This window comes from Temnothorax nylanderi, unplaced genomic scaffold (assembly GCF_030848795.1).
Source record: "Temnothorax nylanderi isolate EJ_2023f unplaced genomic scaffold, tnyl_v1.0 TNYL_tig0006_pilon, whole genome shotgun sequence".
Lineage (NCBI taxonomy): Eukaryota > Metazoa > Arthropoda > Insecta > Hymenoptera > Formicidae > Temnothorax > Temnothorax nylanderi.
In genome coordinates, this window is record NW_027249068.1 from 1375010 (window position 1) to 1400625 (window position 25616).

Genomic DNA, 25616 nt, shown 5'->3' on the forward strand with positions numbered 1-25616 from the left:
CAAGATTGATCCAAGATTTGATCCAAGATCAAAAAAGAGAGGAGAAGAAGTTGAAATCTGTTGTTCCGCGTAATGAAGACGCAGACGTTATTCCTCCCTTGCGCGACTTACGTTTTATGAATCACATTGTTAGCGGCGCGGCCGCTCGCGACGTCGAGCCTTACGAGCGGACTGCTCGGCGAAGTGCACGGCGCGGCGCGGCGTCCGGTGTCGTCGACGGACCTACTTGGTATTCCGCTCCGGTCCGAGAGCATAATTGGACGCCAACTGGCGACGCTCCTCCGCGTATCGCGAAGACAAGAAATTATTCTTTAATTAATTGTCAGCGCTCAATGTGGCCGTATGCGTAGGATCGGCCGGCTCGGTACATAAATTTTATCTATATGGGAGCGCCGACTGAGGCCCGGCCGTGCCGAGAGAGAAGCGGAGGCGGCTGGCGGGGCTTTAGAGAACGCGCAAGCAGGGAGAAGGTAGAGAGAACGAGGGATCTCCGAACGGCTTCCGATCTACACGGGTGGCGAATATCTGGCGCCTGTTTGTAAAGCCTTTAACGGCGAGTCGTCCCTCTTGAAAGATCTCTTTGCGCCTCGCCACCTGTCCCCCACGACGATTGGTTTCTGAGACGTGCTCGTCGTTCAAGCCCTGATTTGACGGAAGAATTCGATCATTCTCAACTAATTGATAATTTAATGTGCGAGTCAAAGATTTAAAGGCCGACAAACCTAAACATTTCTTTTAACTGTAGTCGGGAAAATTCGTCTTTCTATCTTCATTTTGTGCTGTTAAGGAGAATTGTTGTCATTATTACCGTTACGGGAGCTATCGCAATTATCCGTTCGTATTCTCGTAAACGTTTTCGTTTTCAGTACTATATGATGTAACATTACCAGATAATCTTCACCAACTAAACTTACGTAAGGGGAAATCGAGTGCAAATCGGTTATCCCGGAATATTGATAAATCTTGCATCGCGAGCCATTGACGCCTCCGAACGTCGGAATCGTGCGCGATTGCATAAAGTACGGAGATGACGTAGCAATTATCGGAGACGGTACAGCGCGCCTCTCTTGGAAAGTTGCGCCTCGCCGAAAAAAGAATGCCGGGCACTGCAGGCGCCTATGGCCACACACCGTAAAGCAAGACAGGTGCACAGACGGCGAAGACACAACGCACAAATATGATAACGGCAAACGAGCTGCCCCGTCGCAGGTATGTGTGCGTTAGAGTGCCGTCTCCTCTACATATATTTTATAATTAGCCACGGGCCTTCTCCTCGATAAATCAGCGCGCCGCCCAGGCTTAAGACTTAATTAAAAATTTAGTCAAAAACCAATTAGCAGCCACGGCGGATTAACATATTTCTAATTATCTGGCGGACACTTTCGGCCGCTTTATCGACTACTTGCCATATATGAAGCCGACCTGTCGATGACTGTGCGATACATGCGATCGCGACGGGCCAAATCCTCCGCGCGCATTTTTTTTGTCCTTTTTCGTCCTGCCTCAGTATGATGCCTTATTTGAGAAGTTACGCTCGATCAATTGCGTCATTGTATTATTTGCAAATTAGTTAATCGCGAAAAGCTGTTTGGATTGGTAATGTCGAATCCTTTGCTGATTCTTTTGACTTTTCAGGGAAACTGTTTTTAATGCATTTTTTTTTGGTTAACTTTAAAAACTTAAAAAATAAAGCAAATTTTTGTTTTACAGTTTATTTATGTGCAATAGAATTTGTTAATGTTTCACCGAGGGTTGAAAGATCGACGGAAGAAACGTAAATACTGAAATCTTTTATTTTGCTATAATATACTTCCATGGATAAATTATCATCTTACATTTATACAAGGCGCATAGGTACGTCTAGAACCACGCCACATTCGTAACGTTAGCTTTTTACTGTCTATGAGCGATTCCGTCTCCCTCGATTCACAATCAACACAAGCTGATACATAATTTACACGCACTTGCCCCTCGCCTTCTTGCATAGAAAAAAAATTCAACAAGTCTGAAAGACATCGAGATTATGTGAGCTACGAACTGTGTAATTCCCAATAAACATTAATGGTTCGTTCTTTACTTGTGGCAGCTATATTAGAAACGTCACTGATATCTCTGATGCAAAATGTAACTAAAATTTTGAGGCTTAAAAAAAAGATTTCTGATATAAACGAATAGATTTAATATGATTGTGAGAATTACTTTTAGAGAAACGACTATTACATTTGGCTTCGACGTTAACTATTTCTCTTTTAATGCTCTCAGACTCGGAACTGTTTAAACGTACCTCGCACATTCATGTCGCTGCACTCTCTCGACCGGTCCACATTAAAAACACACCCGTGAACGAACGTTTGCTAGGTCCAGCGCGGTCCAAATCGTTAAGCTAACTTTTGAACGCTCGTTCCTCGCGATTTCCTCTTCTTGAGGGTATAGCGTCCTGTACACGTGTGTATATACATACGTACACCCATAGTTATCGTACGAACGCGTATCTATTTACACTATGTACACTCGTGCTTTTTCTTGAGATCAAAGTTTCGCGCGCCTCTCGAGGCGCCGATATATATTGTATTCCATCGTCCCGAGAAAATTACGTGACGATGTTTCTTCAAGCTACGGGTCTCTCGAACGATAGCTTCGGACTTCACGTAGTGAAATTCAGATTCCAGTTCCTAATTCTCAGATGGTTCTCCATTGTGGTTCTCCAGATTGTTAAACACCCAGAGTTTGGATTCTCCCTCAGATTCTTGAAATAAACGTGCAGGTTTATGTTTCTATGAATCCTTGGCAACTGCTAGACTCTGCGTCATAGGATCCTCAATTTGTGAGCAGGTTGGGTCTTCAGAGACATCAAAAATAACTTTGAATTACACGCGTATTATATCTTGGCATGTCATTATTAAGGTCGGTGTCCAGGCGGCCCCATGAACATGGCCGCTGCTGCCGCGGCATGGGTGTGCCTAGCCATGGCAGCTGCAATGAAGGGAGGTACTCCTGGAGTACCAGGCGGGCCCACCCCGGAGAACATTAACCCCGATCCAAAGCTGGGGTGCAGCAAGGGCCTCGCGGATAGTCTTAACTTCTCTATTTCCGCCTCCTGAAGTCGCTTCGCCTTGGCTCTTCGGTTTTGAAACCAGATCTTCACCTGGAACATAATAGTGTTCTCGATTAGAGCAATAGCGAACGAACTAATACTATACAAAACTTGTCTGTATATCGCTTAATTCCTCAAGTATCTTTCGGATGATGATGATTAGCTTCACGTGTAATAATACAAGTTTTAAACTTTTATAACATTACCGATAATATGAAGTCTCTTCGGAGAGTCGATATTTTAAAATAAAATACAAGTCAAATAAAACAAGTTAAGATTTTTGTTATGCATTACGATAACAATCGCAACATTATTCGATTTTTTTACTACAATAAAAGCTGAAAATAGATCCAAAATAGCCGTATAAAAGTTTACTCGGCGAGACCGAGTCTTTTTTTCACATTATTCAAGTCGTTAAAAGTATTGGCTTGTAAGGCATTAAATAACGTGAGAAAACGGTAGATTCTACCGTCGTGTTGCATTATACCGCGCGACACGCCCGCAAACATTACATAAGTGCCATTATTGGTCGACGTCGCGTTTAACACCAGCGGTTGAAGATTTACAATCGGCAAATAGCACATTCAAACCGCGCGAGCTACTGTAAACGCCTGAGAATCTACAATTAATAAAATTACGCAATAATTTATTAATTAACGCATCGCTGGACGACCGAGAACGTAATCGGGAAATAAAGATTTTCTGCGTAAAATGGCACGCGAGTCATTTAGCGCGTCGTTAGACAAAACAGCCGGTGGAACGTCAGTTTCCAGCAGGAAATTATCGACGTATCGAGAAATCCTCGACGTCATAAGACATGCCTAACACTCGAGTTTATCGCACAAATGTGTAGGGTCAACACTAAATCGTGTTTAATTGTTATTTACACAGTTCGAATCGCGTCGTTTGCGCAGCTGTCGCTTTGAATCGACGGCTAATTTGCGGCATTTTCGGCACGAGGACGAGAGTATGGGGATTCCGAAATTATTCTGCATCGATGGAGCTTTTAACGAACGTTTATTTTCAGCAATATGCATGAATGGGATAATCATAGTGCACTCAGACGTTCTATAGAAGACAGAATATCAAGAATTAATATTCAGGAATATCGCTAAAATGCTTTAAAAACATTCCGGTTTTAACAGATGCTTTCGAATTACTCGGGACGACTCACGTGTCCAACTAAATTAACTTTACGTAACCAAGCTTCGTTATAAATTCGATATAAATTGAAAGTTAAATATTTCAACTAAGTTAAGCCTAGAAGAATGAAGACAGAATGTAATATCAAAATTGTTAATAAATTCATGCATAATGTACGAATTAAAATTGATTCCAGGATAAGTGTTCAATAAATACGGAAGAGTTCCAATCAATCTATGTTTCCCTCTCGCCTTCATGAGAAAACAAAATAATAAGTTACTTGGTGTGATCACAGGAATGGATATCGCCACGGCGCGCGTGTCACGATTTGAATTGTAGACATACCTCTTTGTCCAAGGTGAATAATGAGAGAGAAGAGAGCGCGACCGAAGGAACGGTTTGGCGACTTAAAGGACACGAGAAGATGGCAGGGTAATCGTAGCTTATCTAAGCAAATGAATGCGACGTAGCTTCATTTCGACTGATGCATTGTAACGAATGCGCAAAGTGTATCTTAGCACGCTAACCGACGCGATAATAGCCTACTCTGTTACACACGTGGCAAAGAATCACGATAGTCCAAAGTGAGAAGAGCACTTTGAGAAGAGCAGATGTTATGGCAATATAATATTCATGAAAGATATTTTTGCAATTAACCGTTACCTCGAGCGTGAAGATGTACCTATAAATATTAATTTGCGGCACAAAAGTAGTACTTTTCGTCTTAAAAGCATGCTAATGTCATTGGTTTATCATCGTTTAATAAAATGGATATAAATATGTAGACGATTCTAACAATTTTTATCAATGTGCTCGTTAATCGAAGAATGCCCTACATTTGATCCCACATCTGTGTATATTTCTTATTTTTGCTAAATTTATATTATATTTGATAACAAGTATAAAATACATTTTTCCCATTTCACGTTACATACGATCTATTTATTCTAATTTACTACGCGGCGCTCTTATAATTAGCCTTAAATAAAATTCATGATTATTAATCTATTTCTCAGTGTACATTCTGAACATGTGCCACTGGGGATCGTTACATAAAATGAGACTTTTTCAATTCTAAGAGAGCTAATTGCTCAACCGTCTCCGGCGTCTCACCTGCGTTTCCGTGAGGTGAAGAGACGACGAGAACTCCGCTCTTTCGGCTATCGTTAGGTACTGTTTTTCGCGAAACTTTTTCTCAAGCGATAACAGCTGCTGCGTCGTGAACGGCGTTCTCGGCTTCCGGTTCGGTTTGTGCTTCCTGAGAGTGCATCTGACCGGGCCTGGTCCGGGTCCCGGTAATCTTAAGTCCCCTGAAACCAAAGAGAAGACGTGCGTTCTGATAGGGTTAGACTTCCTATCCCTTCGCGTGAATAATTTTAATATAAATAAATTGTGGCGTGTTGTAATGAACTCTAATTTACTTCAGAAAAATGCAATATTAAAGTGGACATTGTTGCAAAAATATTTAGAGATCTGATTTTCAAGGAAAAACTCAAGTTTTCTATTAGAAAATCATTTAGCATCGCCCGCTCTCGTTTCGAATTGATCCGAACCGCTATTCCTCTCGTCAAAAAGAGAAGAGATGGGGATTAAAATAGCATTACTTTGCTGCGCACCACTCTGCTATCTGCATCATTAGAGAGAGAGATACGTTAATAATAATATTCGCGGACATTTGTATTAGTGCTATTAAAACGCCAGTCCACCATCTTCGTGCACTCATCGAATGATAATTAACCTCGGATGTGCAACGTTAGTCGTTAATTTACGAGCACGCAGCGACGTCTCGGCAAGACGCGTTTTCATAGGTTTCGCATGATGAAGCGATTACGGTCTCACGGTTACGGGGAGGGGGGGAGAGAGGGCGCAAATTAAATCATAAAAAATAAATCGCGCTCGAATGCTCAGCGAACGGCGCCTAATTATCGACCCATCATCCCGGTCTCGTGCATCCGGCGCGCATGATTATCATCGACCGTCGTTGTTTACGATCGGCTCATGTGCATGCAATTAGTTGGTACTGCGTAAAGTTTCGCCACCTCTCTACGGTAGCGCGATTGCACATCGACAGCATATTCGCGCACCTTGTCATTCGTCCGTAAATCCACTTTAAACTGACCACTTCGTTAAAATTTACTTGAAAATAAAAGCTGAAGAATAATATATATCCTGTACGAAGTAAAAATATGTGCAGTAGCGAGGGCTTACGATAACGTGCTACGAACGTGTTTTTTTTCTTTTACGTTAGCCCGCGATAATTAATAACGTGAGAAAGAGAGAGATAGAGAGAGAGAGAGAGAGAGAGACGCGTATTTTAAAAGCGACGTACAAGAGACCAAATGAAGTATTGACATCTCTTAAAAAATCGCAGTGGGCTTGCCAGTAACTCTTCTTAGCGCCCGCACGCATTCTACAATTAGACATATTATTTCCCTATAACACACGCCACACTATCTCGCGCCGCATTCAAAATAAGCGACTCGTATGAGAGGAAGAGTAATTGATATCTCCGTGGAAGCGACCCTACGTCGGCCAGATGCGAAGTTACATCGATCGCGACTCCGTACGGCGCGGCGGCTATACACCGGTGCCGGCTACACCGGTGAAAAAGTGTTTTCGACATCCAGCACGACGAAACGATGACGATTTCGCGACGCGGCGAGGAGGGACGCGCGTGGATTCCGTGCGCTAATTAACGTTCGACCGGGTACAAAAAAGGCACGGGCCGCCGACATTGTCGACCGGATCAGTCGAGACACCGGTATCACGTCTTCCATTCTGGTTGCACCGCCGCAGTTCCCCGTTTCGCGTGTCGCCGCTGGGGAAGCCTGGCGGGTTCACGCACGTAACCGATCAATATGTTCTCCCGGGAGGCTAATTAATTTCTGCTAATTAAATACCTATCCGGGCGAATCCAAAGTCGGGCGGATCTACCCACCACTGCTTTCCTTTGCGTTTAAGGACGTCTTATGTGGGTCGTGACAACGCATGGCGCGATCCTTTACCAAACGCTCCACTAATTACACATTGTTGCCTTTCGGTGACATTCTATTTTCGTATTAACATAACGGTGCTATTTGCATCACGCTAGCTAATGGATTATTAATGGCAGTTAACACTCGAGTTACTACAATGTTGTTTGCTTGCCTTAGAGGGAAGACGGTCCTAAGGTATTCTACCGTGAGTAAAGTGACCGCGATACGCGCGTTCGAGGTTGCAAAAGGAAATGCGCAAGAAAGACGCCGCGAATCCGCGCGCGCCACAAGACAATCTGTCGTTACGCGTCGATGTCGCATCCATTCATGCGGTAATACAGCGATTTCATGTCGCTCGTCGAAGTTAGCCATGCCGCGCACGTAACCGATCAATATGTTCTTCTTGACTGCTAATTAATTTCTGTTAATTACCCGATCGCTGAAACACGCACGCGAACGGTCACATCGCCGTAACGGCCGCTGTCGTCCCTGATAGGGACACAATCCGTTCGCTTTCCATGCTGTAAATTTTTCAGACTATGTACGGCTAAATGTACGACGATAAAGAATTGATCCGGATCGTCGCTGAATATATTGGCGTTAACTCAGCCTAATTAAAGATAGAGCCTTCGTGTGCGGCTGAATCGCTGAAATTACTGCATGTATTAAAATCACGAGTTTTAAATTAAAATTTTAATATTTAATTATATTAAATTATAATGATATAATACATATTGCGTTAAACTATAACGTAAAGCTTGAAATTTATTCTAAGATCAATATAATAAAATCAGATCTTTGATGTTACGTGCGCGGGCATACAATTCACGCAAACATTTTTATGAGATGCGAAATCTCAGAAAGCAATTGCAATCGTTACGCAACCGCTGCACTACTTTCATCAACGGATACTGAATTTTCGGGGATGCTGAGGAGAGACGCGTTAGCCGGGCAGACGGGCGTCGCGTCGGACCGCTGGAACGACCGAGGCGGGTAATTACGTCCATGGAATGATGAATCGTCCGAAATATTTTGTAGAACATCATTGGACGCGGGGCGGGCGTCGTTAATTCATTCCTGCGCGCGCAATCCAGATAAATGCGTGCGGGCAGCGGCGCTCGAGCGTTATAAATGACGTCCGTATTCATAATTTTCGTAAGCCGCCGCCCAGCGACGGGCCCCGGGATTATCGGTTGTATACGAGCCCCGTATTGCATCCCCTCCCCCCTCCTGGCATAACTGTCAGTTGTGAACAGTTAATGGAAATGGGCTAATAAGCTTTTCACTGTCTAATTTTTCAGAAACGACTTTTGTGACCAGAAGATATGATATTTGTGGAGATATTCCGTTCGGAGAGCGACGTATTTACACTGTTAAATATTAAAGGATGAAATTTGAACCAATACCTTGAGTTAAATAATATTTAAGTCAAATATTTTGTCATTTTTAACTACCATGTGTGTCCAAATTTATTATTTTAACTTCATTGGTTTAGTTAAATTAACATTGTTTTAGTTAAATTAACGACATGTTGAGTAGGAACAGTGGCGACTTATAGGAATATTGAATAATGATTAAAAATGACTCAAATTGAGTATTACGAATTTAACAGTGTATTTTGTTACGAAAATCATTAAAGAATGTCTTATAAAGCTCAATTATTCAATTTTAGAGATTATTACTTATAAAGACAAGACTTTTAAGTAGAATACAAATCGCTTAATTTAATTTAGAACAATATTTTTAAAATTTACTCTACTTCTCCCAAAATATCACTTTTATTGTATGTAGAAATGCTCATCTGCGACAAAAATTGTTACAGTTAGTTTCAAATTTCTCTGTGAAATAAATACGATTACATCTTGACGCGCGATTGATTGTATATAATGAGTAAATGTTGACTCGCGTCATTCGGAGCTTCTTATTAAAAGGACCGAGGACTAACAAAAGACGTGATAATTAACCGAGTTTTACTGTGAGTGAACAATCATCCCGGGGCAAAAGCGACAATGTCGCGACTGCGATAATGCGCGATTGCAATAACGGCGCATACCGAGCTGCTCCGGCATTCGTTCAAAGTGCCGGTATAATTGGTGTCGCGCACCAATAGCGGAAAGAAAACGAGGAAGACAAATCGTATAAGAGGAGCGCGGGGCGGGCCGAGGGGCGAATGGTTTGTCGTTATCGTTCGCAAAAAGTTTCGCCGAGCGACGTCGCACAGGAAGCTGAATGCGCTACACCAAACTTAACAGGCCACTTTAACAAGAGCAGTTTTTACCGGGCGCCTCTTGAATGCATTATGGATGTCGTGAGTTATATATGACTCTATCATGTCGAACTGATCGCGATTCGCCCGGATGGCACGCGGGCCGATCATCACATCCCCTTTTCCTACTTTTCGTTTTCTATAGGCAGGCGTAAACAATATGAAAAACAAGATATGGAAAATAAGCGCGCGAAATAGTCGCTCTTACGCGTTCTCATCAATTTCGCTATTGTATCTTCCTGTTGTCCCCTCACGATTTGCTGTCAATACAGTTTTACATCGAGCGTTATATTTTGAGCCGGATTTTATTACGGTTGACACAAATGACGTAAATGCATTTCATTCAATTATGCCACTTTGAGAGATACAGGGGTCTATGCAGCCGGCTTTTATGCGTTCCCATTAGTTGCGGGATCGCGTGTCTTTCCAATATTCTCTCGTTCTCCGGTTACCATTCATGCCGCTTTATATCGAGTGCTATAAGTGTTGCTTTCAATTATGTTACTTTAAAAGATAAGGTGACGCACATAACTAGCTCTTGTACGTTTATATCAGTTTTATGCTTGCGTGTTTTCTTAATATTCTCCCTTTTCCGATTTCGCTCCGGATGTACATATATTACATTAATTGTTCAATTATATCAATTGTTTAATTATGTATTTGGAAAATAAGGAACATTGCTGAACAATTTCTCCAAGGTTCTTTAATAATTTTCTTTTATCACTCGATCGCAAGATTCATTTTATTGTTCGTGCAATTATGGAAAAACTTTGCGGATTTTTTATTATCCACGATTGTAAAAATTTATCGCAATTTTTCGAAGATATTAAAATAATCATGATTCATTCGATGACCCCTTTGCCGTTCTCGTTAAATGTCCTAGCAGTAAATAACGTCGCGAATTTCGAAGTTCCTGCGAGCGAAATTATATCCGCGCGTAACGAGGAACACGCGCCGTTTCCGAGAAAGAAATCTCTAAAACCATTACGGAATTCCTGGCGAGCATAAAAGTTGACGCGCGAATAGTGAGGCCAGGTACGAGGAGCACTCTCGTCCTCTCGTCCTTTGCAGCCGAGCGACTACTCGAGCACTTGAGGCGGAGTACTCGCCGAAGAGAGCCACGATGTACGATTAGCCCATTGCGCGAGAGGTGTCGGTTACACCTTAATGAGGTATTACTTTAATTGTCCATTAGGAATGGACTCAATGTAGTAATGTTCGCCAAGTCCTTCACTCACACGACAACACGAGTCTTTACACTTCAATGTCTTTCTCCATTAGATGAATTCTTCCACTCGCTTAAACAAATGGTAATGACTATACGATTGTGGAAGAACTAATAATGAACCACCGTGCATTGTCATTGTAATCGATATCGCATTCCGATCGCAAAAAATATTCTCGATTGATTTGAGCATTTTGTCGTGTTTTACGTGAAATAAATATAACTCAGTCAAAAAGAGCGTATATATCATTCCAATTCGTATCTTGTTTACAGCAATCGAATTTCTTCAGGCAACCGCTAATCGCGCGAGATAAGAGAGAGCGAGCGAGCGAGCGAGCTCCCAGTCGGTAATTAATAAATCGCAACTAATTCTCTCGTTTAAGTCATCGTAAATTATTTATCAGCGAAGTATTCTCAAGCAGTAGCGGCGTCTAATTATCGCGACGTGGAGCCGCCACGGCTTTCCTTCTCGATTTATTAGCCAATTACAATCCATATATCCGCCACCGGTCATGAAACAAGATCTGTATCTCCGTACGGCTGATCACTTTTGTACCTGTCTCGAGAATCGCGGTTTCTCCTTCCTCATTAGGCAATTACGTCGAGTTTTATCTCGTCGAGCGCGATTTTTCGCTCGCGTTACTCTGTGGTCACTCCTGCTCCCATCACACCAGAGGCGATGGAAAACACTTCCCGTCGTCGCTTTGTAAGCGCCGATCGTGCGTCCTAATAGCCTAGATATACGACGATCGAGCCCGACGCGCCGCCGATCGTGCACGTTTCAGGGAACCGATCGCGAGCCGTAACACGGACTCGAGTTCCGCATTGACGTTTGTGGAATAGACTCGGGAAAGAATCTGCGAAACAGTCGAGTTGCAATCCTGTCCGGAAGTCGACATCGACGAGTAGAAGGAAAATTGCGGCTTTACCCGGTTGCACGCGTAAGTAAAGTGCACTCGATAAGTGAACGATGCTAACTCTTACAGTTCTTGGAACTAACGGCTAATGTACGCCCATAATAATTCGACGTCCACGCAGATACTGCTGAACGGCATTAAAAAGCATTTGACAATATTGTATGTGATAAAAGTAGCAATATCAATGTAAGACGAAATGAATTTTGTATGCCGTATGGCAAGAAACGCAAGAATTTCTTAACTAATCAATTCATAACTACAATAGCGTTCTATTAATTGCAAAGGCTATAAATTAATTTAATTTAAATAAAACGAAAATAAAATACTTCCGATATTCTCACTAAAAAAAAATGTATTGCATTATTTATTGGTCTATATGAAAACGCGCGATAATTTAAAACTGTAGCTATCATGAATTCTACTATTTATTTAAATTAATAGCACGAAATACGTGTACAAGTCTTATCCTAAAGGTCATACGATTACGAGTATCAGAGTTTATAGAATATAGAATTATATACTGAAGAATGCAACAAATCATTTAAATCAATGATTTAATCAAATTGCGGACTGAATTGATATTGGCACGAACATCCATGTCTTTAGTTAATGGCTGCGATAAATTTAAACATGATATGTGTTCGTCGAAATATAAATATTTATCTCTTGAATTTGCATCACATAAGGTGTATCATTAGTCTTGTTATGCCCGTTAAATCTTTCCGCTCGAGAAGAAATCGTCAGGGCAAGAGATATCGTGTCGATCGTGATGGTAGTTTTAAGGCCTTAGCTTTAAGCTTCAATTGCGATGAAGGTAAACCGGAGTACGAGAGCGAATTCTTTGGCACGTAAGACCGATAATGCCCGCCTACTCGCGTGATCCACGGCACTAATGCAGAGCATTATGAGTCTGCGTGTCATGTATTAACGGTTGCATTAAGAGAGTTTGCGTTTTCCATCTGATTGCCGACATTGTATCTGGCAAGATCACAAGGTAAAAGGCAAACACAACGAAACTACCCTCGTCTACGCGGAAGGTTCTTTTTAAAGTTTTCAGGCGTTACTTTATTTCAGAGAATATTCTTCCGCGGATAATTATTACAATATTACAATTACGACATTATGTTGAGAATAATAATTTTGATTCAATGTATCATCCACATCTTTTACGAGTTTTATTTAACATAATCTTTAGTGATACGAATAATAAAATATGAATATATTAACATAAAAATATAAAGTTTGTGTTTATTTATTAATACACATGACATTTTACACATTCTAAAATATCCTAATCGATCTTAAGCACGATGCTTTGTGTTAGTCTTACCGTTCGGGCTGGTGGGCCCACCGTGCGGCGTGTAAAGATGTCCATGAGGATTGTGCGGATGCGGGGGTGGGGGCAGCCACGCGAACCCCGCCAGAGAATGCGGAAATCCCGCGGGGTTCCAGCCGGGAGCGCCGGGTGCTCCGGCGAGATACGGCGGGCCCTGCGAGGGCCTTTGCACTCCGGGATGAATCGGCTGAGGCACTACCGGGCTGGACTTCTCCTCCTTCTCCTGGCTCGTCTCCAGGTCCCTCTCCAGCTCGCAGTCCGAGTCCATCACGTTTAGATCCTCAGAATGACCGACGCTTCTTATCTCATTGTCCTCGAGATCCAGATGATCCGTCGTACGGTCTCCTTCCAGCGAGCGATTCGCCTCGGAATCGCTACGATCGTCGAGTATCTCTCGTCTGCTCGCGGGCGACACGGATCTCGGATTGGTGATCCTGTCGATCCTCTCGTCCTCCTCCTGAATGCGCTCCTGTTCTCGTTGGAGCATCGTCTCGCCGATTCCACTCGGCGAATTGGTCAGTCGGTCTCTCGGGATCTCCTGGTCTATTCTGATGGGCGAGGACGACTTGTCGTGGCTCGTCCTGGAGAAATCCTTCACTGTGAGCATCTCCTGTCGTGCGGGCGGGTGATCTTGCTCGAGTCTGTTCGGGTGATGATGATGGTGATGATTTCCGAAGCCGGCGAGACCGTGGGGACTCAACCTGGCGAGTAGTTCTCTGCTCTGTAGTCTCTGCTGCTCCATCAGAAGCTCTCGATACCTCGCCTCCATCTCGATATTCTTTTCGGCGTCCATCCTGTCATCGTTGTCTCGCCTGGCCGCAAAGGTGCCGCCGCTGATGGCACTCTTCTTCGTGCCGCTCAGCAGGGAGTCGACGCTGAAGCTGATCTTGCCGCTTCGCGGCTTCAGATTCGAAGACGCTGATGTCGGAGTGGCCATGTCGACGTCCTCGCACAGATGATCGTTACCGGAACCCGGGCCCGTCACCACACCTTCGCCGTTGCTCATGCCGATTCCCAACGTGTCGGCCTCTCGGATTCTCGCGTCTCACAAGTCTCGAAATGCAACCAGCGATTCTTATCAATCTATCAAATTACACTCGACAGTCATCCGAAGATACGAATAGAAAGATCGTTCGGTCGCTTTCTTAGTTCCATGTTGGATCGTGTACCCAATGTCCTTTACAGTACGATTTGAACGAAACTCCGAATAAGTAGCGTCGCACCTTAAAGTGTCAGCTGATAGTCGTCGCATTAGCTTCTCACAGACGTCCGTTAAAGAACGATAGACGTCATATGTTGACGTGATCGAGCCGCAGAGCACTTTCAGGTGACGATCGGTCACATCGTGATTCGTGGACGAAACCCGCTAACGTCGAGGAGACTCTCCAAGGCGCGATCCGCCGTCTCAATAAGTTTTGCGCTCCGTTATTCTTGGAATCCGCCGCATCGCCGCGGAATGACCCAGCCGACACGAGCGGATTCCCCCATTAGAGTCAGAAGAGTGTTCTTAAGGTATCAACATGATGACTCAACTCTTCTCACCTCTTAACTTTTATACTTTTTGCATCCTCGCCGACCCCGATATTATCATACGGCAATCTTCTTTTCGCGGTACTTTATAGTCCTTTCTCTCAGACAGCGTTTAACGGATCTGTATAAAAACATTTGAATGAACCGTGCAGAATGGAATCTACGCTATATAATACTCTCTTTACGAGAGATGACGTGTTATGAATGAATCTTACGTTAACAGCTTCCGCTGTCATCTTACGTTTCGGATAATTGCGAACGATTATTCTAATCCGTCGTGTGTCGCGTGTCTAATATTCTAAAAGACTCTCCACCATCGCGTTTCTCTCGTTCTAAACTCAGATCCTTCTTCATGACATGATACACTTTGATGTTTTGTCTATTCCACCGTTAGATTATAAACGTTGATGTTCGCAATATACAGGATCTTCAGGAGCATAGCTCGGGAAAGTGCTGATTTCCAATGTCAACAAAGTCCGTCGTGCCATCAACGCCAAGGTATTCAAGCGCGGACGATCTCCTCCAATGCTCCTGGATTTCGACTGAGGCACTTGGTTTCTTTGTGCACCGACGACGCGGCCTCACGCGACCTAGACGATTTACCAAGACGGTCGAGCGCGTACTCCAGCTCGAGTCGCGCGACGGTAAGGACACAAGGTGGGAGTGCAGTGGTCGTCCCAAGAAAAGAAACGACTGTCAGCGATGGAGTACAAATGTAATCGGTTGTAATCTGTGTAATCTGCCGCGTGGTGACCGCCACTGCCGCGGAAACGGCACTGATTACCAGCTCGGCTGCACTCGCGGCGGAGAGCCCTGCCGGGGGGCTCTCCATTCTCCCTCTTTCTCTTTCTCTCTCTGCATCTTTCTCTTTCTCTCTGTCTCTCTTTCCTCGTTCTCGGCGTCGCGGTGCCACCGCCGGGTGCGCGCCGCCCCCGCAGCGCTAGCAAAACCGGTACCGTGGCCTGGGCTCGACCAATACGCGCGAGCCGACGCACATCTCGGGCGTTTCGAGAATGGGCGTTCTTCGTGGTCGGACGTGGACCAATAGCGGACAACGAGGTGGATCGAAACCCCGTAGGGGAAACCCCCTTCTTCCGGTTCTCCAGGACCGCCAGATGGAGCTGGCTGCATCGCCCGATGCCGGAGAATGCCTCAAGGTGGTGGAGAACGCGGATGGTCGATGGAACGTGGCAGTGGCGGTGGTGGTGGTGGTGGTGGTGGTGGTGATGGAGGTGGTGGTGGTGGGACGCGGTGGGACCGAGCGGAACGTGACGACTCCTAATTGTCTAATTCCCGGGCGCGCAATGCGCGAATTGATTGGCAATACGGATGCACGTGGCTGTGTGCACGGGCGCACGGCTGGGAGGGCAAGCATCCCTCTCGCGTTCACAAACCGCGCGGCACCTCGTTCCGCTCTCGCGAGAGCGAGCGATGGCTGATCTAGGATTTTATACCGTCGGCGATATAAATGCACGCTCCCGACGTTGATCATATTTAATTATCAACGGAATCGCGACGTGCGTGCTGGAACACGTGACTGGAACCTTGGTCTGACAATCTGGTTTTCGGTTGACCATTTGCGCTCAAATTTATGCTCGTAAATAAATTTTGGGAATACGTTGTACTTGAAAAAAAAAAAATACTTTTCACAAAGCATATTTATTTTCAGAGACATATTTATTTTCAGAGTGATGCAAATAAATTATGAAAATGTTGCTGAAATAATTATCTTATTTCAACTGATATTGTCCTCTTTAGATTATCTTATAAAATAAACTATTATTCTTTTCAAAAATTTTAACTGTTAAATTTTTTAATATTAGTATATATAATAAGTATAATATTTTTTGATGTTTTAGCTTTCAATAATTTCACAAAAGCAGTATTTTCCTTAAGTATGTTATCGCGAGACACATATCGCTGCAAGAATAATTACACGAATAAGTATTTTAAAAAACACAAATATTTGCGCTCTTTATACAAGAATAACCGCAGGATATTTCACTGATAGGAGGGATGGATTGGAGTGTTAGCAGATCGGGCATATTGAATCTCCGATTTAAAAGAAGGGAGGGTATCGATACGGCGAGGGTGGGGAAGCTCCTGCAGTAAGCCAAGCAAACACGCGCGCGCTCTTCTCGCGAGGAAAGAGATATACCCCGAAGGCGGGAGCAAGCAGAAAGAGAGGATTGAGCCGTCAAGCACGGGGTTTTTGCCGTTCGCCAGTCGCAAACAGGACTGAGGAAGCCTTGAGCAACGTACGCACCGTTGTCTCCTACTTTATGACACTCTCATTCGAGCCTATCGCGTTAGCGTGTTAAAAACAAACATTTTATTAAAGACCAAGATAGCAAGGCATTAAAGCAACGAGAGCCTTTCGCACAACTCGACAAGAAATCGATGCAAAGATTTACATATAAATGTAATTAAAACTGTAATGATTTGAGATGGCTGAGACTTACGTAATCAATTAATATTCAGTTAATTAAAAGCGATTCTCTTTTTGATTTCTCTTCTATTCCTGGACTTTTTTTAGATACATAACAGATTTAACTTATACAAATTACTTTATGACCATAAAATCTGCTAAACGATAATGAAAAAAATAATAATAATGTAATTAGAAGTATTTATTATTTCGTACGAAATTGAAAGTAGTGAGAGATTTTTTTAAACAAGCAGATTTACAAATTTTATTGTTTACCAGTTTAGTTACTCGTTATATAAATATAATACTTTTTTATTAGTAGAAGTCTGTAAAACTGTACATTAGTGATATATAGGATAAATTATGGTAAGTACGCCCTACATATCCGAACTTTTAGGCCGGTATTCATAATCAGAACTTATATTTAAGACCATCTTAAGTACAATCTTAAATATAACCTAGTCATAAACCAATCACAGAGATATTAGCATCTTAAAATAAGATCCGACTATATATGAATACTGGGCCTTAGCTAGTATTTTCAAAATACAGTCAGCACAAACAATCGCAACAATACCGTAACACCACCAACAATATTTAGGTTTATAATAATCCGATTGATTATAATAGGCCTCTTTTTTTTCTTAGCTGGACTTCTTGCACGGTTCATCTTCTCTCTTTTTCTCTCCACCGCGGTGAAAAGAAAAAGAGAAAAGATAAACCGTGCAAGAAACTCAGCTAAAAAGAACAGGCCTATTGTGACGAAGATAATAGCAAGCGACTTTCTGACGCCCCGGCATGTCCCACGGGGGATATGCACGGGTCTCCAGAGAAGAAAATGTTTCCATAACTGATTAAGAAAATTCTCGGTTATAATCCGTTGCAGGCAAAATGATTTTTGACAGCAGCTAGGGTTGTCGCGTTGATGCCACGACGCCTTCGTAATTCTCGACGATTCTTCTCGCTCTGGGCGGATTATGTTACGCGCGTTACGCGCGAAAATGTTTAAACGCGATGTGAAATAGAATTGCGGAGTCAATTAAGACGCGCCGCAGTACCGAACCGTTGACGTTAATTAGACTACAGAGCGGCTGAAATCGTTTAACTGGCAAGTTCTACGTATAATTAAGCTCAGATTATTAGAAATTATAGAGTATATTAGTATTATATTAATATTACTGGTGAGACTTATACAAATAATAAAATGTGTTTGAAATCACAATATTTTAAATACAAAATATGAAATATATATATTCTATTATATAAAATATAATTAAAACTATTTAAATATATCATTGTTAAAACATTTATCTAGGCGATATCCTACAGATTTATAACTGATAGTTTATGCAGTAAATGCAGAACTTTTGTTAACCACTGAACACCGTGACGAGCAGAATGCACAAACGTTCGCGCGCGCGCGCGCGCGAGCCTCGGAGGAGGGGATGTTTCGAGCGTTCCCCGCGATTTGCACATTAACGGGGAATAAACGACGCCGAAATACAGCGCGGACGCGCGATCGCCATAATAGGAGCACCGAGTAGTCTATTAAGCGTCCTCAAAACCAGTTAGTGAGTCGGCAATCCAGTTTAGGTACAAAATGGCTGTCGTTTAGCGAGGATTAATGGTCTCGGGAGTGCCCCGGGGCAGCATAATGGGGCAGATGCGTTCTGGATGAGGGGGAACAACCCTCTCTGATCTCTCCTCCCCGCCATTTATATCTCGACAACCTCCGCGCGCCACCCTGCCTCCTCGTGCCTTACCCCTCCTGTGGCCTCGTTATGTACACCTATCTGACTACAGGCTCCATTATGCCCTTTTTGTGTGATGCTTCACGTACGCCGGTATAAATACGCGATATCTATGCACCTACATACCGGCACCTCGAAATTACAGTCTGCGACATTACACAAGCAACAGGAAATTGTGTGCTTCTCCTTCTCCATTTTGCGAATTAAAAATTAAAATACCTGAAAGATTTATATCTCGTATATAAATAGATTGTATAAATTTTTATAAATTCACTTTGTACGGCTTGAGTCTTCACAAATAAACGTTAGAATCTCTTAAATCTCTTTATTTACGACCCTGCTGGTGCAAATAACTTCCTCTTCTGAGTTTTGATTTATTGTTTGTAACTTTTAGCAATTTTTTCACGCAATACGTTTTAAGGAACAGAAATAACGGTAGGCATTATCATCAATGAGAAATTATGCGCGTCCCGTTAAGAGTTAATTATCTCGATTGTGCCATGTCATTTGCTCTCTGAATACCCCTGGTATCTCGTATATACTTTCCATAATCTCGTCTAAACTTACACAGCCTGCGAGAGGCGGCACGTCCATGTTTCGTGTGCGCACGTGCATTTGTGCGGGTGTCACACATACAACTCGAGCGGCGATTCGAGCCTCGTATTTGGGCGCCCAAAGCGCCGTTTAGTTTGGCGTTTCATGGTCGACTGACTCCCCTCGCCGTCTACCGACGCCGCAGTCCGTGTCGTTTCGGTGCTCCTGAGAGAGCCGTAAGTACTCGTTTTGAAATCGACTCCGGTACCCTGACGCGCGTGTGTGCGCGCGCGAACGGGTGTGTGAGCGTATGGGGTGCGCATGTGTACGGGAATCGAATCTCAGCTTTTGTCGAGGCCGCCCTAGAGACGGCGTTGACAGAGATTTAGGGAGTGCAGTTAATGTGGAATTAGCTGCCACGGAAGTGGCGATGCCGCGGCCGTATTATGCCATCACCTGCCGAGGGAAAGACGCTCGGCCATTTTTCGCGGGCCTAATAAGGCGGCACTAATGCTCTCTCGTCGCTTTCTCGCTTTCGCGGCCTTTAATATGTCGCATTAATACTGAAATCATCGTGAAAGAAAATATTTGCTCCACGACGTGGAAGTGAATCCGCACGAACCGAAGCAGAAACAAAATAAAACGCAGAAGCATAAATGTTATAGAACACGTTGTTGATATAGGCATCATAAACATTTTCATTTTATTAGACTATATGTATATTTTACTAGATTATTAAATATATATTTTTTTCAAAAACGTATATTGTATTCAGATATTCGGAAATTCATAAAAAAATAAGTAGTATAAGTACCGTTGCAAAAAGCGAGATCTTTTCGGAATGTGCTCTGATATAATTGGAAGGCATAACGTATATAATTTTACTATTTCTTCAAAATTTTCTCTTTTATAGGATTGTGCCATTAATATTTAATTTTATTAATATTATTTTATATAAATAGATTAAGAGTAGCTAGATTTTAATAAATATAGATTTTTGTCCGTGATATTCTATATCACCGAAAAAGTCATCTAAACTTGACTCTTCTGACACTCGGTATACTTTTTTTAGAAAAAGATAACAATGCATAGAGATAAGAAGGATCAGAGATAAAACCAAACCGTAACAAATAGGTCGTTTGACAAATAGGTCTCAGACAAATTTGAGAACTCGATTTGGGCATCTAGAGCGGAGTAAAGTCAATTTTGGAGAAGATGCCGACATAGGTTCGTCCTGGTGGCCAACGGGATTTATTTCGTCCTAATCTTGTTTGCAGGCTGGACCGCTCGCATTCAACTTGTTTGAGTATTTAAAGATTATTTAAGGACCCATGACCCCATGAGACACAACGTGAAAGCTTCATCTTCCCTCCTATACGGAATATTGCTGCATGTTTGCGCTCACGGAAAAGCTTTATTATTCTTTGGATTTCTAAGTTTTCTTAATAGATTTTTACTTTCGTATATATATGTATATGTATATAGCCTTTCCCTCTTAAATAGATTAGAATATTTACTGTAGACAAAATAAATAAGATAATCTTTTTATACTTATGTCAGACAGAGACATATTTAAATAAAAATATATATTTTATATTCTACGCGTAACATTTATAACGCAAATGTCAACATTGTACATTATTGTATCTTATGCTATTTCAAAGTCGCGTGACTTACAAATAGCTAAATCAGAATAAAAAGGGAAATTATTGGAAACTAATGCAATTGATTGTAGGTGTCTGTAGAAAGCATTTTCTATTGTAGTTTGAAGCATTATTTGCTTAAACGCAGTGGACGCAGTGCAAATTTCGAATCGCTATGCCGTTTAGGGCCCACAGAGGAATATTCGGTTTTGGCACCTGCAGGTCACTACTTTAATAAACACCCGCATTCCGATAGCTCCCAGTAGTATAAGGGCCACCCGCTGTAGCCATCAGAAGTTTCAAAAGATTATTGAACAACAATGACCACTTCCTTCTTCTTTTTAAAATGGTCTGAAGTATTCATGCGCTCTTAGTAAGATAAATCATTGTTTACGATGACAAATTTTGAGTAAGGTTTTTATTAATCCTATTTATTCATCCCTCTCTCTTTCTTTCTTTTATTTAAAATAAGGAATATAAAATTATGCAAATAATTTAATACGTTTAAAAAAACTTGAATAGAAAAGAAGATAAATGTTTGCGTTTCTGTGTTGACAGGATTATAAATACCCACCTGTGTAAAATTATCTAACAATATTTTGCCCTTGGATAAAATCTGAAACGTGCACGAGAAACGCGAAAACTCGAAGTATTCCGGTCTTAAAGACGAGTCGGAAAAATCGCTAATAAATTTCAATTTGCCTCGTGCCGAATTTCCATTCACGCCAACGTATATCTAAACACGGGATCGTAAAGCGCCTGACAAGACCGCGTACTTAAAGTGTTTGACGCATCAAATTTACCCCTGATGGAGCCGGGAGGGATGACACGAAAAAAAAGACCGTCACGCGGACTTGGTCATCGACCATAAGGGGATGATTTGTTACCGGTCGTTGTTCCCCGGAGCGTCCAATAGCGCGCTTCATCGTCCAAAAGTGCGCCAATGATAATACAGTCGAGAAAGAGAGAGAGAGAAAGAGAGAGAAAAGTGCGAAAGAAACAGAAAAGAGAGTGGGACTCTCGATACCCATCGGATACACGGGGTGTTCGCATTGAATTACCCTTGTGACCGAAGGAAGGAACCAGATGCATCGTCGTAGCTAACGCACCGCGACGGCCTTCCCATTATGTTTGTTTATTTATTATTAATAGGAAATTCATAACAATCACATAATAGGACCCGCGTGTAAAAGGGGCTGCGCTCCGCGGCGAGCATATCGTCACGCTTGGCGCGTCTCCCATATAGTAAACGCTTTTTTCCGGAGTAGTTTTTCTAGGGTTCCGCGATAGCACATGGAGCGGGACGAAAGCTTTATCTGTCGTCGCAGCAAATAAACTTGATCTATTTCATTCTTTCTTTTTGCATATATTAATTTTTTAAATAACCGCTTTGTTACATCTTATTTATTTCATCTAAAGAATCATCTTCCTGTGGGTCGTTAAAGAAATTTCAATTAAATTAATTGTATTTTGTGTTGTAATATTTTAGTTAGAAGCGGGGAAGAAAGTAACATCTTTATGATAAAATATATCTGTTTAAGTAGATTTTCCTGCACAATTGTTATCTACTCGAAAACTTTTTAATCTTTCTAACATTTCGATTCGATCTTATTCATCTCCCTAATAATACCAATAGCATACAACGAGATGCTCAGACCTGAGCGAAATGAGGACGTCGAATTATCGGAAAATGCTCCCAGAAGTCCCGTGCGTTTTCGAAACGGAAAGAGCGGCTCGTTGTCGCGCCGACGCCGCGACGCCGGCGCGCATTCGCGTCCGCGCGGACGGAAGCGCACGCTTGACGCTTGGGAACAAAAAAAAAAGAGGGAGATCGGAAGAGAGAAACGTAAAAAACGCTCGTTCGCAGCACGAAAATGGGAGAGAAAGGTATCGAAAAATGGCGCGAGACTCCGGTGCGGGGTGGCAGCGCGGTGACAGAAGGGTGGCCGGCGATTTTGCGCGTTTTCCCTCCACCTATGGCCGTCGCTCTTCCGACCGATGCCCTCCCACCCCTTCCTTCAACCTCTCCCCCCATTTTCCACCTCTCAAAAGTCCCCTCGTCCTCCTCCTCCTCCTCCTCCTCCTCCTCTTCCTCTTTCTCCCGTCCAGCCACCCCTTCTGCCACCGTGTTGATGTGAACTCAAGGGTGCAAATTCTCGCTCGTTCGAAATTCAGGACAGGAAATTAGACGGGCGTCTCCCTCCCATAGAAATACCCGCGAAGCGTGAGAGATATGAGGACGGTACGGCGGGGCGCACCCCCCCCCTTCCCGCGCCACAGTACGGCGTATCGTGGTAACCATCCCTCACCTCCGTCCCGCAACCCCATCTTGACTGCCTTCGCATATAAACGCGCGCGCACACGCAGGCATGACATGAATGCCGCTCCGGATAAGTGCCTGATATAATAAGGATGCTATGGCTTTTGCGGCTTTACGTGCCGCTCGCTCGCGGAGCTATCGTCTTGTCGTGCCGCTATCGAAACTGTATGCCCGAAAGGGGTGAGGAAGTTGCGCGACGCTGCATTTACTTGTGGACTAGAAGGGTCTAGTTTCCTAACTGGTTTTGCATTGATCGAGCTAATTATCTTAAATTGTGATTTTATTCAGTTGATAATATCACATTGGTTATTAAGATGTACATAAAATAGTTTATAAAGCATATTAGTAGAAAAGATGAAATTGGTTGAATTTTATATTAACAAACATTTGGTTTTTTTAGGTCGAAATAATTTATGTCTTAATTATGTAATTAAATAGGGTAGATTCACCGAGGTGAATCGGATAAATTTTTCTTTCTCGATAAAAAAGTAATCAAAAACAAATTTTATTACTTTATTTTATTATAGATTCTTATTTATAACTTTGGCTTGAGTTTCATATAATAAAATAATACATAAACATTATATTTCTTATTACATTGCACAACGAAAAAATGAAAAGAAGAAAATTAGCCGATTTGCTCCGAAATTGGGGGCGAAGCGGATCACTAGTTCAGGTCCAAAAAAAATATAAATAAATTAACAAATGCTTTTGAAATAAATTACTTGCATTGAAAATAAAAAACTCTTTAAAATAAACTACTTACATTAGACAAAATTTGATTGTAATTTTACATTAGCGCCTAAATTTCTTCGTGCATTCGCGACGCTTCTATCGTCGATTGACAATTACACGCAATACAAAGCTGTTGTCTATTGTTTCCGGTGTAGGGGAAATGCATGAAGGTAACTGGATAAAACAGTTCGTTTGAAACAAAATATTAACGAAAACTGTCTTAAAGCTTATAGTAGGTCTGTTTTTTATTGCTGCACACTGCTAAACTGGTGCACACTGGTGCAGTAAGTTAAAGTGAAACAAAATATACTTGTCCCACTCTAACTTATTGCACTAGTTTAGCAGTGCAGCAATAGGAAACAGACCTAAGCTTATAGGTACTAATCCGATTCTTCTTGGTCTACCCTACTATGTGAATTGAATTGAAATGGATATCCAATCCATTTAATCCGTTTAATCCTATTTTCTTCTCACCTAGGTCTTTCGAAAAAGAAAAAAAATTGTGAGAAAATGTAAAAAGGGGCGGTTTAGATCTATTGAGAACGTTAAGCGGGTTAAGTCTTTCTTGTCTTATTTTTCTAAATCCTATAATCGGTCGATCCAGGTTTGCATTGCCACAACTTGTCATAAGGAGACATGACGGATCACGTTGTGAAATGGGTGGTCCACATTCTTTAGAACGTCCTTGGCTAGAGATTACATATTTAAATGCAATGTTAGAATTACAAGAAACAATTGATTCAGGAGGCATAGAAGATTGTTGTTAATATTCACGAAATAATATTAAAATCTTTGCAAAAACTATATTAACATGATAAAATTTGTCAATCTGTGAAATTGGACAACAATTTTACAAAAGAATTATATTCTTTATGAAGAATTTTTTAATTATACTCTTCTAAAAAAACAAAAATAAGTTAATTGAAAATAGATGATGTATGCTCGAAAAATGCGATTTTTGTAGACTACAGATCGAAACTACGATTATTTCTTATCATATCCGATGAAAGGAAGCAGTAATGTACCCGGCAGAAGAAACGTAATTGCTCGGCACCACAGTAACTCGCGTGAAAGCGTGCAATAAAACGCCGACTGATAATCAGAGGGAGTGTAACTAGAACGGCGTTCATAATAAGCATGTTTTTTGCTCATTATGCACGCTATAGCACTATTGAAATTACAATTTGTATTGTATACAATTTTGATGCAATTTAAATGCATTCTTGAATATTTTACTTTCACAAAATTATGATATATATAGATATTATTAAAAATATCTTTATATTCTGTTCAATATCCAATAGATTTGGCATTATCCAATAGATTTACATATTTAATAGATTAGTAGATATAGTAGATAGCACATGCGTGATTAGTACCAAACAATAATATCTGGAATAATTAGTATTTAAAAAATATTTAATAGATTTATTATTTCGAAAATGATAGGATCATCTGTGTGACAAATTCTGTCAATTAATACAATTCTGCATTAATTAAAGGCAATATGTTATTAACTGAAAAGAAGAATTATTTTGATCCTGTCACCCGTTCGGATGAACAAGACGGTCACAAATTACGATTGCAGCCCACAAGGCAGTGAAACAAACAACCGTTGGAGTACTGTTGGAGGGAAAGAAACGGTTTTAGTTATATCTCCATCTAAACTATGCCGCAGGCAATTAATTGGCAACAAGATAAGCGACAGAGAAATGTCGG

The 25616-nt window shown here is 42.0% G+C and overlaps 1 protein-coding gene across 1 annotated transcript; it reads right to left on the reverse strand.

Moving 5' to 3' along the window:
• Positions 1 to 1775: 1775 nt before the first annotated feature.
• Positions 1776 to 15270, reverse strand: Msx (homeobox protein H17). Its single transcript, XM_071716067.1, has 4 exons — positions 14702 to 15270; positions 12951 to 14607; positions 5351 to 5547; positions 1776 to 3145 (listed from the first exon to the last, which is right to left on the reverse strand). Exons 2-4 carry the CDS (start codon positions 13960 to 13962, stop codon positions 2900 to 2902), a joined length of 1455 nt encoding a protein of 484 aa, XP_071572168.1. The 5' UTR covers positions 13963 to 14607; positions 14702 to 15270; the 3' UTR covers positions 1776 to 2899.
• Between the last annotated feature and the right edge of the window lie 10346 nt (positions 15271 to 25616).

What these genes read in the sequence shown, in the direction of transcription:
- Msx (XM_071716067.1), bottom strand. Translation starts at nt 13,962, where the DNA reads ATGAGCAACGGCGAAGGTGTGGTGACGGGCCCGGGTTCCGGTAACGAT. An exon ending in TGGGCCCACCAGCCCGAACG is followed by an intron (nt 5,548 to 12,950) that starts GTAAGACTAACA and finishes CTTTGGTTTCAG; the next exon opens with GGGACTTAAGATTACCGGGA. An exon ending in TTCACCTCACGGAAACGCAG is followed by an intron (nt 3,146 to 5,350) that starts GTGAGACGCCGG and finishes ATTATGTTCCAG; the next exon opens with GTGAAGATCTGGTTTCAAAA.